This window comes from Populus trichocarpa, chromosome 14 (assembly GCF_000002775.5).
Source record: "Populus trichocarpa isolate Nisqually-1 chromosome 14, P.trichocarpa_v4.1, whole genome shotgun sequence".
In the NCBI taxonomy this organism is placed as follows: Eukaryota; Viridiplantae; Streptophyta; class Magnoliopsida; order Malpighiales; family Salicaceae; genus Populus; species Populus trichocarpa.
In genome coordinates this window covers 9,644,524-9,663,250 of record NC_037298.2, presented here as the reverse complement: position 1 = coordinate 9,663,250, position 18,727 = coordinate 9,644,524, and the positions used below count along the sequence as shown (strand labels likewise).

At 36.3% G+C, this 18,727-nt stretch overlaps 2 protein-coding genes across 2 annotated transcripts; one reads left to right on the top strand and one right to left on the bottom strand.

Annotated features, from left to right (window-relative positions):
- The first annotated feature begins 311 nt into the window (after nt 1–311).
- On the top strand, nt 312–9,107 carry LOC7466295 (probable galacturonosyltransferase 15). The gene is made up of 6 exons (XM_002321035.4): nt 312–794; nt 1,007–1,050; nt 2,286–2,453; nt 5,796–6,377; nt 6,474–6,776; nt 8,453–9,107. The coding sequence occupies exons 1-6, from the start codon at nt 584–586 to the stop codon at nt 8,738–8,740; spliced, it is 1,596 nt and encodes a 531-aa protein (XP_002321071.2). The 5' UTR covers nt 312–583; the 3' UTR covers nt 8,741–9,107.
- Nucleotides 9,108–12,202: 3,095 nt separating this feature from the next.
- On the bottom strand, nt 12,203–18,385 carry LOC7466294 (citrate synthase, glyoxysomal). Its single transcript, XM_002320373.4, has 13 exons — nt 17,837–18,385; nt 17,556–17,736; nt 17,400–17,485; nt 16,663–16,767; nt 16,204–16,266; nt 15,890–15,999; nt 15,417–15,536; nt 15,184–15,259; nt 14,985–15,058; nt 14,742–14,862; nt 13,954–14,051; nt 13,694–13,817; nt 12,203–12,557 (listed from the first exon to the last, which is right to left on the bottom strand). Exons 1-13 carry the CDS (start codon nt 18,080–18,082, stop codon nt 12,426–12,428), a joined length of 1,536 nt encoding a protein of 511 aa, XP_002320409.4. The 5' UTR covers nt 18,083–18,385; the 3' UTR covers nt 12,203–12,425.
- Nucleotides 18,386–18,727: the final 342 nt, after the last annotated feature.

The following is an 18,727-nucleotide window of genomic DNA, read 5'->3' as shown; positions in this document are numbered from 1 at the left end:
AAAACACCACCCCCTCTTAGTTTTTGTTAATAATAATATTGCATCAACACTTTAATAACTAAACTCACCACAGTTATTCAGATAAAAAACCACCAATGGATACCATATTTTAGTTCTCTCAATTTAAACATTTATGATCATTGGAAAAATTAAATTAACATTTTCTATAAAAAACATAACTGCATGATAACGCGCCATACAAACGGGCTAGTTAATTCCACAACGCTACACTCAAGGGCGGGGAAAATATTTCGCAGCCCACTAGTTCAGGAAAAGCAAAACCTTTTGCCTGAACCTCTGCCGTAAATTAGCAAATAGTGCGTGCGTGAGCTTATGGGATATTCTCCCATCTGTCGGTGATAAAACTACAACTTTAAAAAGTCGAAGACAAATCCGTAATTAAACCCAAAACCCATTGGCAAAAATCATCGAAACTCACCCCTCGGCAGCGTAATTATTGCAATCTATCATTTTCCCGCGGCTTCCCTTTTGTCTTTTTGTACCCCCCCTCTCTCCACCAGAAAAGAACACGCTCTGCTACTGTTAATAGATCGATTTCACGAGACGAGACAGAAATAATGAGATGAAGTTTTACATTTCCACCACCGGGATCAAGAGAGTCACCATCAGCACCACCAACTCTTCTGCCAAGGGATCCACGGTGGCAACTCGTCGGATTACTCGCCGGACGTTTTTGCCGGTGGTGCTGTTGCTTTCGATTGTTTTGCCCTTTCTTTTTGTTAGAATTGCGTTTTTGGTTCTTGAATCTGCCTCTGCCTGCAATTCTGCTCTCGGTAAATACATAAAAATAAATTAAACTAGCAGTGATTAATTACTCGTTCTTTTGCTGTTTAATCTATTTCATAGTTAATTTTTGGTGCTGCTCGTGGTTGTACCCGATGCTTCATCTTCGTACCTTCTGTGAAAACTTCTAGTACAGCTCATCGATTGTTATTATTTTTTTTGTGTTTTAATTTATTCATTATTTTTATTTTTGTTTATGCAGACTGCATAGGATGGGGGCTACTCGGCGGGAGCGAAGCATCTTTGGTATGCCATTTTTTCATGAAACTATTCTTTAAATTTCTCAGTACTTTTTTTTTATTTTTTATTTTTAGGGTGAAACAAGACAAGAAGGGAGCAACTAGGGCTAACAAAATTTTGTTTTCCTTTTCAATTACTCTTTAAACTAAATCCAAGTCGAAAATATTTTGTTCCTCCAACTATAGACACGTGTAAAGAGTAAATGCTACAAGGATAGGGCATACGTTAACATATGTTGTGCTGATTGTTGTTGTTTTGTTCTTGTATGAATTAACGGGCGCAATGTTTATCAAATAATGCTATTTTCTGAGAAAATTATACAAGAGTAAGTTTCAAGAATCATATTAAGTTAATGTTTAGCGGGTGTTCATAGCATTTTCCTTTCCTTTTAAAGTATATGATTGAACTAACGTTGTAGATCATGTTCCAAAGAAGACGAGCTGATTTCAGTTAAGGGAGAACATAGGAAACAGCTTCAAGAAATTCAAGTAAAATTAGACATTACACATCCCAAGCCAACCCTCTAAAATGGATGATTATCGTGGATAAAAATGATAAATGCTATTTAACAAGAAGATGAGTTTCAAGAAGATTGTGAGCTACCGAATCATGGTCTTAATATGAGATCTAATGCAATCCGATTAATCTAATGACTCAGTGTATTCTTGAAACTTATTCTTGTGAAACTTTCTTAAGAAATAACATTATTCTTCATTTTTATTGTCCACTGAATTTTTCAGCACTAGCAATTTTTACACCTTGCCGTTTCATTTTACTGAGGAACTGGTACAGCACCTCTCTCATATCTTTCAGCTTTTCAATCATCAATTTGTTTGGGATCCCTAGTTCTAGTCCGTGAATATGCATCATCCACCATGGGCCCAGTTTTGTTCCAAATTCCCTTTCGTTCACCTGAGACGATAGAGTAATGAATGACTTTCTTGTTAAAATAGAAATGCGGTGATGCTATTTTGGTCCTATTATAAATATATTTAGTATTTTGTGTTTGAGAGTTAGAACCATAAACAGTATGAAAGTTGCAGAGACTGCAGTTCATGAACAAATTCATTTTGAGGAACTATTGGTATTTTACTTCCACCAGTTGCTTGTTTTCTAGTTTCTAGTGAACCTGATCAGTTGTGGTGCAATTCTCCTCCATGTTATTCCAAATTCTACTCTATTTCCATTTTTGTGATGATTCTTCTTGTGGTAATGCATGTATACCAACCTAATTTAAAAAGCTAAGGGAAGAACTGACAAGAGCTTTAATGGAGGCAAAGGAGGGCCATGGCACTAATGATGGTGATTATAGAAGAGAGGGCTCAACAGAATCATTCAATGTGCTTGTCAACGAAATGACTTCGAACCAGCAAGACATAAAGACCTTTGCTTTCAGGACCAAGGCCATGGTACGCGTTCACACAAAAATGTATTTGTAGTAATTACATTAACTAATTTTCTGTTTAGTTTTGTCTGCTTCAAGTGGCATTTACTTTTCTTGTGATTTCTTTCAGCCACTATTTTTTATTGTCATGTTCTTGGTATTGATGGGTGTTTTGAATTGGTAAAAGTCTTCCAGTCCACTATAAAAGCCTAGTTTGATGTATTGTTTTGCTGCCATTATTTTATCAAGTGAAGAAAATAAAACAACCCATATTGCTACATTAGTAATCCATCTGTTTCTGTATAGCCATATTAAAACTAAATAAATTGAATTTAGGTTCTTTCTTAGTTCCTAGTATCATCCATTTCATACCATCAGCTGCTCATTACTCAGCAATTAAGACCCTCTGATGTTACATTTGCACTTTCACACATCACATGCACTCGCATACATCTTGGTTTTCTTGCCGAGGAGGAGAGCAGAAGAGGGATTTCTGTGATAAAAAGAAACATGATTAAGTGGCACATGGTGAATTTTTAAGTCATTGTTAATATTTTGTGGTGTTTGTGAAAGGACTTTTGTTGCTTTGAGAGAGTATTTACTTACAAGTACGACATCCATTAAAAAGCTTATCACATGATGCAAAAAGCTCTTACATCTAAGTTTGATTGGTTGCCACTTCATCCAGGGCTGTTTGATTAACATTTGGAGCTCAAGAAAAGAGTTATTTACTTATGGATTATATGAACATTTGAGATTTATTTTTGTGATATGACTGCAAGTTTCATATGCCATCACAATGTATGCTACTTTTATCAGTTCTGTTGCAAGTAAACCAATTTGCATGTCTTCTAACAATCCTAATTTGATGCCACCTTTTCTTAGGTCCTTGCTGGGATCATTGCTCATGGTCTTAGACTTTCCCATGTTTGTCTAAAATGTACATTTTAGCTGCTTGTAAAACCAAAGCAATTTCTATGCGTTTGTAGCTCAAGGTTCAAAGAAAAAAATATAAGATTCTTTCTAGTTTGAGAATATGGGAGACATTTTATGGGGTGTTAGGCATGTTTATTTATCAGTTTCTAAACTGACAAGAGTGCTTGATCTAACAAGATTTTCTATGGACTAGAGTCCTGGCTGTGAAGCAATTTTGGCATAGTTGAGGGAGTGAAACAGCAATATGTCTGGAATCAAGGCTAGAAATAAGTATGGCCTTCAAACTAGGTGTTATAACGTAGGGTTTAAGAAAACCTTTTGCTTTTGAAGTCTATTTGATGAAAATAATATTATGATACTGTAAAGAGTGTATCTATATTAGGGCCAGAGTTAAAATTTTAATCCCACCTTTCGATTAAACTACTAAACAAAACTTTTAATAACCATCCAGATGTTTTAGAAGTTACATTGCTAGGTTGTGATTACTAACTAATACAATAAAACAAAATTTCTGAAAATAAAGTAACTATAATGAAGCTCCTATGTCATTCTCCCCAGTTATGAAAACTTGAGAAAATTTTCACTACTTCACTGTACATTTATAGGGGGTCAGGCTCTTCTTCAACCATCCAAGTATCTTTGTGACTCGGCCTCTTTCACATCTAACACATCTTCAATAACCTTCGACTGTGTCATATATTGCTCAAGTTTCAACTACTTCTCCATCACAACCCTCAATTGGATACAAATCAGAACTATTGAAGACTTGGCTTATTTGTGAATCCAATCTCAATCACGTAAACGTTAGAGTTTATTTTCTTTAGCGCCTTATAGGGCCCAAGCTTGTTTGATCTCAGATTGTAAGTGCCTTTAGGGAACCTTTCTTGCTTGAAGTATATAAGAATTATGTCTCTTTCTTCAAACTCAACTCGGCGATGTTGATTGCTTGCATTAGCATAACTTTTGTTGCTTGCCTTCAAGGCACCATCACCTTCTCATGAACTCACCTTATATGATCTGCAAAAGCCTCTCCATCATCACACTCCTGAGTCCTAAGTGAAAAGAGAACAAAATCAAGCACTTGATGTGGTTTGAGTTTAAATGAAGCCTTAAAAGGTATCATCTTAAAGGTTCTATTCACAGAATTGTTTTAAGTGAAAACAAGTCAACTCTTCACATGATTCCAAAAAATCAGCATTCTCCCTAAACTTTGACTAACATTTTTTTATGAATGGCAAGTTCTGGAGTATTTCAATCGAGTTCCTGCTTTCCTTCATGATGTCCTCCAAATGTGTGCTACAAACTTCACATCCCTATGAGAAAGCATAGAATAAGGATCACCACATAGCCTTGCCACTTCTTTAAAAAAAATTAGCAACATGAGTAGCATGAAAATTTAGCAACATGAGTGTGCCATCTTCGAGTATCAATTGACCACGACAAAGATGGAATCATACCATCCCTTTACTGCCCTTCGAAGTCCCAAGACAATTCATGCTCTAATGAGTCCATGATGCCCTGTTGATAAAGGAGTGTAAAATCCTGTGATTTGTGAGTTACCATTACAAATTTTGCAAGATTAGCACAATTTCACCAACTCGTTCACATCCTTGACCAATATACCAATGAGCTACCATTGATGCACAAATAGCTTTGGAGAGAGAGAGAGAGGAAATTTATCTTTAACTATGTAATGATTAAGAATGTTGAGTCACCTATTTTTTTCATTTTGATTAGGCCTTTCATTTACAGTGGATTTTTGTGTACACCATATTTACATATTTCATGAGTGACAGTGATCTTTCACTAGCAAATTGCTATTTATCGGAGGCAAGTCTGGGCATGTAATGGGACCACAAACGCTTCTGCCTCCTAGCAGGTCTGAAATGCCCATGTCGACATGCATCCTTTTACTCATTTTCTAACATTTAGTTCATACTCTCTGTGGCATGCATCCTTTTACTCATTTTCTAATATTTAGTAGAAGAGCTAAATGGCACAAGGCTGGGATTGGAATTATATTACATCTGTGGGGCTCGAATCATAATGTCTGTGTATGGATCGTTTGTTTTACACCTGCATGCATGTGTGATTGGGTGGTGATGCATGATGTACATGTCATTTTTGTTTGGACTGTCATTCTGATGAAATAATGATCATAGTGTCCATGCACCTCACTCCTATTTTGAGCTGTTATTATGACTGTCTCTTCATTAGGCTTCACTATTTTTTCATAATGAAAGTTAATCAGAACCAATAAACTAGGAGCAATGACATCATCTATAACCAAGCTACACTTCCTCACATACAATTTTAAGTGAGTATTCCATGGCATTATAAAGTCATCTAGCTTTCATCAAAACAATTATTGTAACACCTAGTGTGAATTATGTTACAATTCAAATCATTTTATTTTTGATTCAATATGCAGCTATCAATGATGGAGCTCAAGGTTCAGTCTGCTAGAGAGCAAGAATCAATAAACTGGCATTTAGCTTCACATGGTGTTCCAAAGAGCCTGCATTGCCTTTGCCTTAAACTAGCTGAAGAATATGCTGTAAATGCCATGGCTCGATCTCATTTACCTCCCCCTGAATATGTTTCTCGCCTCACTGATCCATCCTTCCACCATGTTGTTCTTCTAACTGATAATGTTCTTGCTGCCTCCGTTGTCATCTCTTCCACAGTCCAACACTCAGCCAACCCTGAAAAGTTGGTTTTCCATATAGTCACTGACAAAAAAACTTACATTCCGATGAATGCATGGTTTGCAATCAATCCTATTAAATCAGCAGCTGTGGAAGTTAAGGGGTTGCACCAATATGATTGGTCTCATGAGGTGAATGTCCATGTCAAAGAGATGTTAGAGATTCATCGCTTAATTTGGAGCCATTACAATGACAATTTGAGAAATGCCAACTTTCAACATGAGGGAGTAAACAGAAGAAGTTTGGAGGCTTTAACCCCTAGCTGCCTCTCCCTTTTGAATCATCTCAGAATTTATATCCCTGAGGTATTACTCGGTATGCTTCTCTGGTTGAATGAACTACATTTTTAATGTACAAAGTATTTAATAATGATTATTCCATGATTTTCATGGACCACGCAGCTGTTTCCAGATCTCAACAAGATAGTATTCTTAGACGAAGATGTTGTGGTACAACATGACATGTCATCTTTGTGGGAATTGGATCTCAACAAGAAAGTTGTCGGCGCAGTTGTTGATTCATGGTGTGGAGACAACTGCTGCCCAGGAAAAAAATACAAGGATTACTTGAACTTCTCTTACCCAATAATTTCATCCAATTTTGACCATGATCGTTGTGTTTGGCTCTATGGTGTGAATGTCTTTGATCTTGAAGCTTGGAGGAGGGTCAAAATCACTACAAATTATCATAAATGGTTGAAACATGTAAGTGCACTTTCTCATATTCAGTGTATTTTATATAGCAAATTGTGTTATTTCACAAGATGGACATGGCAAGTCTGTCCATTGTCATTTTATTTATAGCAGCATCAAACTGGTTTTAGATGAAACATGGCGTAGCTACAATTGATTGCATCTTTTAGAACTTTTCTGTTCGAATCCTATTACCTTGATTTGGCACGATTGAGTTTCTCAGCTCCTTAAATTTTGATAGTAACTAAGCTTCTGATTTTTAACCATGTGGTATGCTATATCAATTGCCATATTTCACTAGTTACTGGACACATTAGTTTGGTGACTCTAACCATCCAATGCGAAACTGCATCAAGAAGAATTGAAGGATCAAGAGAATCAATTGTACCAATTTAGTGTATCACAACTAAGTAAAAAAATTTGAAAGGCCTTCTTTCTAGTTATCCCAATGAAATATATTAGAGAATGAGCCACATGAATCTAGGTTTATCATTGATTATAGAAAGTGCAATGAGTAATACTGAAAGGTTACCCTACTGTTGATGTCTGGGTTGATTGGTGCACTGAATGTTTAACTAGAGAAAAACACTATCACACAAAAGAAGAATTCATACATGTCGCATATAGGCTTTTATAATACAAGACATTTCTTTCAAACACATGATAGTGTTAGGGTAGACCGTTTGTCTTGTAGAATACATGTGTGTCTAATAATTTTAAACTCTTGTAAAATAATTATGTTGTTAGTCTCGAGTACTATTGTCCTACATTTTGCTTATTATTACAATGCAGGTGATGAATAGGGATAATTGATGGAACCCACCTCTTGTTTACGATAACTACTCCCTCATTCCTAAGTGAATATTTGGCTTATCTGACCCAGAGACTTGTTAGTTATTTCACTACATTTGTTACTCCATGTCCATCTAATACACTACCCACTATGCCACCTTACATTCCAAGCAGTTATCACCTATAACCGCACCTACCCACCGAAAGCTCCTCATTCCCCATAAGCCAGCCACTTGGCATTCTCACTTTTCCAGTCAAGGGATTTGAGGTTTACATGTAGAGATAATTGGATAGGTTTTGGACCTTTTGGTGGTTGCTTTTGTCATGCTATACCGAACACAGTAGTGATGGTGGGTTAAAAGCAACTAGTGATGGTGGAGTTGGGTGTTGTAGGCTGAGGTTACAACTTCTAATTAAAATTAAAATCAAAATCCCCCCCCACACTTCTTAAGAAAAACAACTCATGAATAAACAAAAAATGAATATTCATTTTTATCAATAGCCATCAATATTTTTAAAATTTTCAATTTTCATCTTCCCTTTCTAGGAGCAAAATAAGAATTTGATGAAAAAATCGAAAACTCAAGAGGCCTCTAAATAAAGGGCCTATGCCATTGATTGATTTTTGAAAGAATAGACACTCAAATAGAAAAATTTGAATACAAGCATTTGGAATAGAAATAATCAGAGTACAGCACAAATTTTGCCATTATTTCTTTATTGTACTCCCTGTTCTCTCCCATTAGTCTTTCTTCCCATTACTTTCATGCAATGCTGCTATTTCCCAGATTTTGTTTTTCTGTCAGAATACGATAAAAGAACATTGCATCCTCACATATGGATATAGGGTCTCTTTCCTCTGCTTATCATCTTAATATTATCTATCTTGTTTACAGAACCTCAATTTTGGGATGGAGTTATGGCAACCAGGAGTGCATCCACCAGCCTTGCTTGCTTTCGAGGGTCAGGTACATCCAATTGATCCTTCATGGCATGTCGGTGGACTAGGTTATAGACCCCCACAAGCTCACAATATTAAGATGTTAGGTGATGCCGCGGTTTTACATTTTAGTGGCCCGGCAAAGCCATGGCTTGATATTGGGTTCCCTGAGCTACGAAGTTTATGGAATAGACATGTAAATTTTTCAGACAAGTTTATTAGGAAATGCAGAATTCTGGGATGAAGAGGGAAATTGCTCAAGTTCTCTCGCATATATTCCATTTGAAGACACCCTATGGCACTGTGTGAGACCAGAGGGAAGAAGGTTTTGCCTTCAGTCTCTGCTCACACTGGCCTCTCTACAGTATGATACAGGTTATTTCTTGTGCATTACACGAATTTGCTGAAGATACCACGCTGTACCCTGTACTATCTCTTACCTGCGAGAGACATAATGGTTGGTGGGAGTAGGTTTTATCAATATTGTATATTTATTTTAGCCAACAAATTACAATTAGTATTCTCAATTGTTAATATATATTCACGTCGTTATTATAATTTTTGTACTATCACCATTTTATTTTATTAATGCCAGTATGGTTCCCATGAAATTTTTTTCTTCTCTTTTCAATAATGTACAGTGTCCTTGCTTACCAGCTGCTATTGAGATTTTATGCACTGCAGTTACGTGGAACTGCTAAGCCCCTGTTTGGTATTGATCAAAATTTATTTATTTATTTTTGTTTAAAATTAATTTTTTTATGTTTTTAGTTCTGTTAATAATTTTTTAAAAATAAAAAATATATATTATTTCAATATATTCTTAATAAAAATATTCTGAAAAACAGTTGATGGGTGGAGGCACCTAGTGGAGAAAGAAATGCTGATTTTTCAACTTGGGTGACTACTTCCTCGATCTAGAACACGTAATTCAATAAAAAAAAAAAAAATTCTTGATCTTGGGACATTTTCTACGGATCAAGAGGCAGGTATGAACTCATCTTACTTTAGCTTGCAACTATTTTTATTGTGGGGTTTGATGGGCTGGGTATATATTCCTTTTCAATTTCGTTCTCTCTGTTTTTTTTTAATGAATATTATTGCTTTTTTATTTAAATATTTAATTTATATTTTTTCATAAGTTTAATAAATGTTCTCAAATAATGCTACTGGTCCGCACTCCGCCGTCGGTTATACTAGTCTCTTTGAACGAAAAATATACGAGCATAACTGATACTATTTATATTCACAAGTAAAATTTAAAATGATCCACTTGGGATGCATGATTTGCTTCCAGAAAAGTTCCCGACACAGGACTTTATAGTCTACTCTCTGTCTGGATCTATGTTTGCTAGCTTGGAGTCAATTTCAGTAGTTTTAACCTTAATTTTCAAGATTCTTCCAAACCAAGAGTTGACGGTATGGAAATTTATATTATGGAGAACTCTTCGTTATCTTTAAAGGCATTGGGAAAGGCACGGTTCCACGTTGGTCAATAATGATTGCCACTCCGATGAAATATATTAACCCACGGCGCTGGAAGGCAAACTATGATAACGAACTCCGATGACGGTTAAAAAGAACGAAAAGAATCGATCCAAAAGGTCTAATCTGCAAAGAATGCTACAACAGCATCGATTCGCAAAAGAATTTAGCAGCTAATATGAGGCGGGACACGAAGATTTGATGAAAGAAAAGGAGAGGAATGGACGAAGGAAGGGGAAGAAAAGGCGTTGAGAAAAAAAAAGGAGTTGAAGAAGAGAAGAGAAAAGGAGCCGGCAAAGTGGAGAAAGGGAAGAAAGAAAGGAGAAGAGAAAAAGGAGGGGAGAAAAAGGTGTAACTGTTTTATAAAAAAGTCGTTAGTGTAAAAATAGTACATATAAATATAAATAGTGAAACCATAAACAACCAACAATTGGGCATGTCCAACACCATTGGTTTTCTTGGATTGAAATAACTAAAAATAGAAAAAAGAAAAAGAAGAAAGTATGAAGAGAAGTAAAAAGAAAAGAAGAGGAAAGAGATAGGAAAGGAAGAGAAAAGGCAGAGAAATAGAAGAAGGATAGAAGTGTTGTGTGTCTTGCATTGCTAGACCCACACCACACACATATAAAAAGAGTATTGTCGCAGGATGCGTGCGGGGTCGAGTGATGACGAGTCTGTTTCTTGAGAGTGTGTGTGTTGAAAAGAAGGTTTAGATATAATCATAAAGTTATGATTATAAAGTTTAGGAGTTGCCACCTAATATTATGGTTACTAGAAAACCTATGATCTGCGAGAGTCTAGGTAAAGGACTAATTGTGCAAGGGAAAGACGCATCACTCCATGTGCATCCTACCTAAGGTAAGCTGCATTGTTGTTCGATTATTTTTCTAAGTCATATTTTTATTCGTTGGTCTTATCCAAGGTTCAAGGTAAATCTCTCTTCGTGAGGAAGTCTATATCTTATTGGGTTAAATTCTAACTGTTCTAAGGTCTAAATTTTAGCATCATATTTATTTTGTATTTTTAATACCTGAAAGTATATTTTACAATGTAATTTTATACTCCAAGTATTCAAGTCAACAACTAAATCATAACACTACAGATATTAATTAAATAAAATAATTGTTGAAGGGTTTTTTATATTTTGATCAAATCCTAAAGGATAATCATAAATTGGTTACGATATTCATTTTGCATTTTAAAACATGAGAAAGATGCAATTTTTGTTTTTTTATGAAAATATGTTTGGAAAACCTTTAGGATTTGACCGTATGCACGAAAAAAAAAAAAATTTAAAGAGGAAACTAATTTAATTTGTTTTTTGAAAAATTTTGATTTTTTTTTTAAAAAAGTTTCAGAGAAAGCCATATATTTTTTAATACTGGGTCTGTATCTTACAATATAAGTCTACAACCGATATAATATAGAATTATTGGGAAAACATGTGCGGGATCCACAGACATTTTTTAAAAATTTGAAGTTCTTTTTTTTTTAATATTTTAGTATTATATTATATTATTATTTTATAGGCTAGGCCTGGCCTAGCCGAGTCGGGTTGAGCTGATTGGCAACCCAACATACTTGGCTTTTTTTAGGGTTGGGCTGGACCCGGCCTAGCCATCTAGGTTGAGCCGAAACGGGTCTAGCCCACCTTGCATATGCTGGCAGAAGCCAATAGTTGCAGGACGTGAATTATTTCATGTTCTGCATGCAAAAGGAGTACATGTGGGAAAGGGGGGGGGGGGAAGAGATGAAAGTTACCTGGCGTGGAGGTGGTGAGGCAGTTGCTACTGTGAGGTCCGACGTGGGGGTGTGGCTCCTAAAGAGTCTAAGGTGGAGAGGCTAACATTGTTGGAGAGGAAGAAGTAGAAACTGTCGGGGTTGTTGGAGATGGTGGTTGTTGTTGGGTCATAGTGGTGCTTAGGGAGGAGCTATCGGTCATAGCGGTGCTAGGGAGAGGATTTAGTCTATTGGTGGCTGCAGGAGGTGGCGACAGTGGGGAAGAAGGAAAAACAATGTTGAAAATGCTAAAGAGACTGTATTTTAGCTCATTTTGCCCTCTTATTTATTCATGCTCAGGGCATGGAATCCATCCCTATTTATAGGGGGTGGAAGAGGGACACTTTGTCTCTTTTGATGTCAAATCTTGGCCCTTGATTAATCCCTGAAGGATCCCAACCGTTAACTCTAAGTAACCATCATACGAGGGAACAAACACAGATCATTCGAATGCATCAAGTGAAACATGTAATATAGATTATGTAACATTGTCTGCGAATACAAACAGAGATGGTGCGATGACCTGATTGACGCCTAAAGCGAAATTCACACTCATGCGTTTAGGCTGAAGGGACCTTGAAGGAAGGCACATTATTAATCCATGACAGTATCTTGTCATTGATTTCTATTCTATTTTCCTTGGATTATATAAATCCAGCGGGGACCTAGACCCGAGATCCAGCACGCCGTCGCATGGAGGCATTTGAAACGGAAATTTGACCAGGCTTATCTGCATTGCTTGATGCCTCCCGTTCTTTCAGTGGCATATAATGCCGCAGCCATTCCCCGGTGTATACCTGAATAACCAAGCAAATGACTCATCCCAGAATTCCAATACAACAACAAGAAACATAACTGATTGCTAAAAAGAAAGTGGATTTGGGAGAACCTACTTCCCAGTTAATTAACAGAATAGAAATAAAAGAGTTCAGTATTTGGTTGAGCTACTGATTGAAGCCATGCAATTCTTTGGATTGTGTGTTTTTCATCAAATAGTTGATGATCATGTGCATGTTGATAATAGTGATGGTGATAATATGCCCAACTGACAAACAGATCACTTTGAACAGTTACAAATATTAAGTTCTTTCGTGCCACTCCAGAGAGCAATTACTACTCCAATTCAGTCAATTAATCAGATTTACGTTCCTTTTCTTCTGGAAAAAGGAAAACAATTTCTTGGAAACGCTTATTCGGCTCATTGAAGGGAAGCTATGTAAAGCTTCTATATATTAGCAATATGCATCCTATCTAGGAATAATGGTTTATCCTCCAGCTCTTGTGAATTTTTTTCAGAAATGGCAATATAAGTCATTCTGCAGCCTGTGCGCTCAAAACGCTGATCCATTATCAATGCACAACCTGGAATTGATGAAATATTGCACAGCCATGGTGCAGTAAAAAATATTTTTAAAATATAAAAATAAACCTTTTCAATCTTTGAGCCTGTGCTCCAGGTTACTAAAAAAATGCATTTTAATAACCTTTTCACGACTTTGATTTTCCAATTGTCTTGATTTGCCCTCCAGCATTTTCTATATTTTGTTTAGGAAACATATCAACGGAAAATAAGAGGTAGTTTTGGATTAGAATGATGCAATTTCCAACCTATCTAGAAGTAACATAAACCCAGAACCCGATTAGAATCACAACTTTCACCATAGCATGGAAGTCAATGTCAAGACTAAAGAGTTTGCAGTTTCAGCAGTGATTTATCAGTCAACTAGTCAAGATGATCTATAAAATGGAATTCTTGTGCTGACAAAACCAAGTCTACCATCCATGTGATGGAACAGACCCCTTATTTCAGGGTTCAAGAAAAGCATCAAGTCTATGAAAAATTTAATACACGGTCATTTTGTCAAAACAAGAATTGTTGCACGAATACATTAAGAATAAACAAAACGAATTCAAGAAAGAGTTAGGAAGGAACCTGTTGTGGTCTCATTATCTTTGTATCAGGATCATCCAGTGACTCTCGCCAGTGGGCTAAATAGCCAGCCATTCGAGGGATTGCAAATAGGACGGGGAAAAACTCCGTCGGAAATCCCATTGCCCTGTTAATAAGACTTTGTATCACACATTTTATGCTTGAGGAAAAATCAAGTTCTTTCATGCCTCTAGGTGTTTTTTTTTCTTTATGTTTAATGTATTATACCATAAGGTGCAAAAATGACAACTACTTATCTCTACCTATATATTAACCCAGAGTAGAAATCAACATTTGGATAGAGCTTCCTCTTAACAAAATATTCATCATCTAGTGCAGCCTTTTCCAAGGCAACTGCTACCTGCAAACAGCAAGAAACTAATGCATAAGAGCTTGGAAATGCAACACAATCTGACTGCATTGGATATAAATCTGGATTTTTTATAAAATTTAAGAGAAAATGAAATCTTAGAAGCCTGGTTAAGCCACGCATAATTTTTTTCCAACCAAAAGAAATCTATTGCAAAGACACAAGGGAGTTTTTTCCCTCCCTCTACTATATTTTACTAGGCAGAAAATATTACAGCTCAAATGACCATACAGACACTCACACATCAAAATACACAGCAACATAAGGCAGAGGCAGGCCATAAAACACTGAACTGTGGAATAATACGAAACTGTAAAAGGTGAGTGATAGTTTATCACAACTTGTTTCTCCATAGTTTATGTTTAAGCATATAGCATTACATAAGAACTATTTTCTTCCATAGTTGGTAGAGTTATTTTCTTAAATGATACCAGGTTATAATGCTTGTCACAATAACCCAGCAATAAATAACTCTATGAAGTTAACTTCAATATTTACTGCATCAGGATCGGTAGCAATTCATCAACTCTGGTATAAGAACCGTGTAGAGTTGACAGCCAGCATTGTATGCACCATTACACGTAATTTCGAGATAGGGGCATTTGCAAACAACAGTAGCGCCCCCCCCCCCCCCCCCCCCACCCCAAAAGAATAATAATAATAAAATCATAATGTAGTTACCTCAATAAGAGGATCCCGGCCAACAATGGAAAACACCTCCTCTGCCAGTTTCTTAATGACCTTTGCTCTAGGATCATAGTTTTTATACACACGATGTCCAAAACCTGACATCTTTCGCTTCCTGGAGAATGGAGATGTGCAAGAAGTTAAATCTAAACTTCAAAAGAAATAAAAGTACGTCAAACATGAAGAAATTATGAACTTTGTGGAAGATATAACACGCTTAATAAGAGAAATAAACACCTGTTCTTCACGCCCTCAAGGAAACTTGGAATGTTTTCAACGGTTCCAATCTCACTTAGCATCTTAAGCACAGCCTATAGGAATCCATGAAGCAGAAACAGGCTTAGCGCTGGGACAAAAAAAATTACCAGACAGGTAGGGCTACCATTTTTACAAATGGAATAAAATAGTAGAAGCAAAAATCTGCCGTCATGGTTACCTCATTTGCTCCACCATGAAGAGGACCATACAATGCTCCAACAGCCCCCGCAAGAGCAGTGTATACATCGACACCACTGCATATTCAGACAAGGAAAATGAGAAAAGACAAGGGTCTGGTTTATTACAGCCCCAGTAAGAGCAGTGTATATATCAACACCATTGCAACTTTGAAGAACAAGAGTGAGAAAAGACAAAGGGCTGCTTTATTTTTGCTTGGTGCTAAGATGGTACCTGGATGCAAGATGTCGGGCAGCAGAAGTGGAGCAATTCATCTCATGTTCTGCATGCAGTATGAAAAGTACATCTAGTACTCGAGCCAGTCGAGGATTAGGTTTATAAGACCGGTCACCCCTGCAAGTCCAGAAAAAGGAAATCTTGATTGTGTAAAAGGAAAAAGAAAATTCACATCTCAAAAATGAAAATAAATCTTGAAAAAAAAGAAGATGAGCCACCATGCACATCTTGTTCTGTAGCTTTATAAATTGAGCACACAATACTTCAAGGAAGTTGAGATTACAACGAATGCATTTAGCAAGGGCTTTCAAAAGAAAAATGAAAGGAAAAGGTAAACAAAAATGACAAAAGAGTACTGTTGTAGGAAACACGTGGCGATAACCATTACATAGATGAGAACAAATTAGCATTTCACAGCAATAAAACGGTTATCAGATATCGATAAGAAAAGAGATGACCAGATAACATACAATGAATCTAGCATGTACAGGAAGTTCTCTGAATAAGAAAGGTTGCTAGAAGGTATAACTGGAGGCCTGCCAGCCAACCTCAAATAAGCTGCGGCTGCAATGGTTGGCGCCTGCAAAATATTACAATTTGCATTCATCAGTCGACAGATTATGACCAAGGCTGCTGACATCTATATTTGCTTGAATAGAGTGAACAAATTAAAGCTGAAAATATACAAACATAGATATTAATGTAAATAAGCATTGAAAAATCAGAGTCATGGACCACATCTTGTCCAGGTCCAAAAGAAGAAAGGAAATTGAATTAGGCAAACCTTTCCAAGAATGCGTGCAATCTGTTTGTCTCTCACTTGTTTTGACTTGTAAAGATCTTGCCCCTGCACCAAATGCAAATGAAATAAAAAATTGAATGAGAACCTAATAAGATAAATTGCAATAAGAACACACATTGGCATAGCTGTTTAAGAATAATATAAAAAATGCTGATGCCCATAACTTCCACTAGAAAAATAAGAAATGAATGATAAAACTAAACTTTATGGCAGAATGATGGAACCATGCCAATCATGCAACTTGATTAGCTTCAAAGACCAGATGACAACCAAAACAGCTACTACCATTACCAAGTGCAAGTACTTTTTTTAGCCCATTGGAAGGAATATAAAAAGAGAGAGAGATAGAACACACAAGAGTGGCAGATCAATATATGCAACACAAACAGCATGCCCAAACATAAAGATAAACTGTTAAAGCTAATCTATCGATGAGCTTACTCTGAGAGCTGGATTAGCATCAGGATGATAGATGGAAAGAGCGCTCATTGCACTGACTAGCACACCCATTGGGTGTGCATCATGAGGCATCGCCTGTATAATATCCTGCAATACAAATTTAGGAACTTTCAAGAAATCATGCCTCAACTTGTAACAAGATTTCTTCATTTAATTTTATAGCAAACAACATTATAGTTCTACTTCTTGATGCTATAGATGAGTTTCAAGTCCATCTCTTGGCACTTATGATCAACACTGCTAACAATGCATTTTAAATGTGTCAAAAGATATTCAGGAAAAGAATAGATCGAACAATCGGATTTTAAAAATGTAAGATTTTACGAACTATTTAGATTCACTAACGAAAAATATAGATGTACATATTCGAAGTTCTAAAGAAACTTTGTGTCGTATTACCAAGCCTAGAATTCAAATAATGATACTGCAAAAAGTAGCATTATTTTCATTTGCTTTCTAATTGACCATTTAAAATTAATTCAATAAGATTGAAGTACATGTAATCATGATCTTTAATAATATGAGATGAAATATGGACTTCAATTAAATCTCATCCACTTCAACTAATTTGCTTCAATTTGCATGATTTTATCATATTTGATCGATATATTAATCTACTTTACTACTTATTCACACTATAATAATTAATGATACAAAAACTGATCAAAAAAAATAAATAATCACTCAGCATTTGCAACCAGAGAGAGAGAGTGTCTCACCAAAACACCCTGAGGTAGAGCTGAATGTTGCAAAATAGCAAATTCCCAGTCTGCTAACTGACTTTGAGACGGCAAACTCCCATACACTGAAAATGAAGCAGCAGGGATGAGATCCTCTTAACCATAAATAAATAAATAAATAAAATGGATACTGACTAACGAGGTAGGCCACTTCCACAAAGGTACTGCTCTCAGCCAATTCCTCAATAGGGTAGCCTCTGTATCTAAGGATACCCTCATCACCATCTATATACGAAATCGACGATCGAACAGGTGCCGTATTCAGATATCCTGGATCGTACAGCTTCAGCCCCTTGTCATTCTTTCCTGTCGAGATCTGCACGCACCAAAATTACCGCGCGCGCACAAAAAATTGAATTGAAAATGAAATCATCATCATCATCAACAGCAACAATTAAGAAATAAATAAAATATACCTTCTTGAAATCAGAGGCTTTGACGGTGCCGTCTTGAGAGACCGGAATTTGGTATTTCTTACCAGTCCTCTCATCGATCACCGTCAAAGCGCCCCGGAGGTTTCCAGGAGGAGAGACCTGCGCAGACACGCAAGACCGGTTAATCGACGACGAAGATGACTCGAGTGTCGTTGCTCCAACTAAATGAGCGGTGAGCACGGCCAAGCGGCTGCGAGCTGTTTCCGGGGAAGAGTCTGATTTTGACATTTTCTTTTTTCTAGTTGTTTTGAGAGTTGTAATGTAATATATATATAATGATTGAAGAAGAAGAAGAAGTATGATAATAAGAGGGAGATCGATAATAAATAAAGACAGAGGGAGGGTTGTTGAAGCTCAGCTCAGCTCAGCTTCTGATGATTGGAGCTGAGAAAGAAGAAGGCATTTTTAATTTGTATACTTGGAGTCAGGGACGCAAGTAAAAGGCAGTTGCTAGCGCCACACTGTTTTTTTGGCTATCTACACAGCCTTTTTTTTTTTTTTTTCCAACCTTCCTTTTCAGTTTTCAGCAAAAGAGCAACACCTCCAGAATCCCACGTGGGGAAATTCTGTTTAAATTATATCTCTTTTTTAGTTGAACTTTTATTCCTATTAACACCCGTGTCTTTTCTTCGCGGCAACGCTGTGTTTTTATAGAAAATTAATTTTTTTAATTTTTTTAATATATTAATATTAAAAAATAAAAAAAAATATTTTAATACAAACAAAATAAAGCTCACAGCCAGGACATATCCACAAAAAGACAACATAAAAGTCAAAAAAATCATATTAAGAAAAATAAAGTTCAAATAAATATCTTGGTGAACATAATTAACATTCCAAGTCCAGACAATGTGCAACATTATCAATGATAAC

Excerpts from the sequence above, each read along its gene's own strand:
- LOC7466295 (XM_002321035.4), top strand. The coding sequence starts at position 584 with ATGAAGTTTTACATTTCCACCACCGGGATCAAGAGAGTCACCATCAGC. Across the intron at positions 2,454-5,795 it reads CTTTCAGGACCAAGGCCATG|CTATCAATGATGGAGCTCAA; the intron begins GTACGCGTTCAC and ends TTCAATATGCAG. Across the intron at positions 6,378-6,473 it reads TCAGAATTTATATCCCTGAG|CTGTTTCCAGATCTCAACAA; the intron begins GTATTACTCGGT and ends TGGACCACGCAG.
- LOC7466294 (XM_002320373.4), bottom strand. The coding sequence starts at position 18,082 with ATGTCAAAATCAGACTCTTCCCCGGAAACAGCTCGCAGCCGCTTGGCC. Across the intron at positions 16,000-16,203 it reads TTGCACGCATTCTTGGAAAG|GCGCCAACCATTGCAGCCGC; the intron begins GTTTGCCTAATT and ends AATATTTTGCAG. Across the intron at positions 12,558-13,693 it reads AGATAATGAGACCACAACAG|GTATACACCGGGGAATGGCT; the intron begins GTTCCTTCCTAA and ends TTGGTTATTCAG.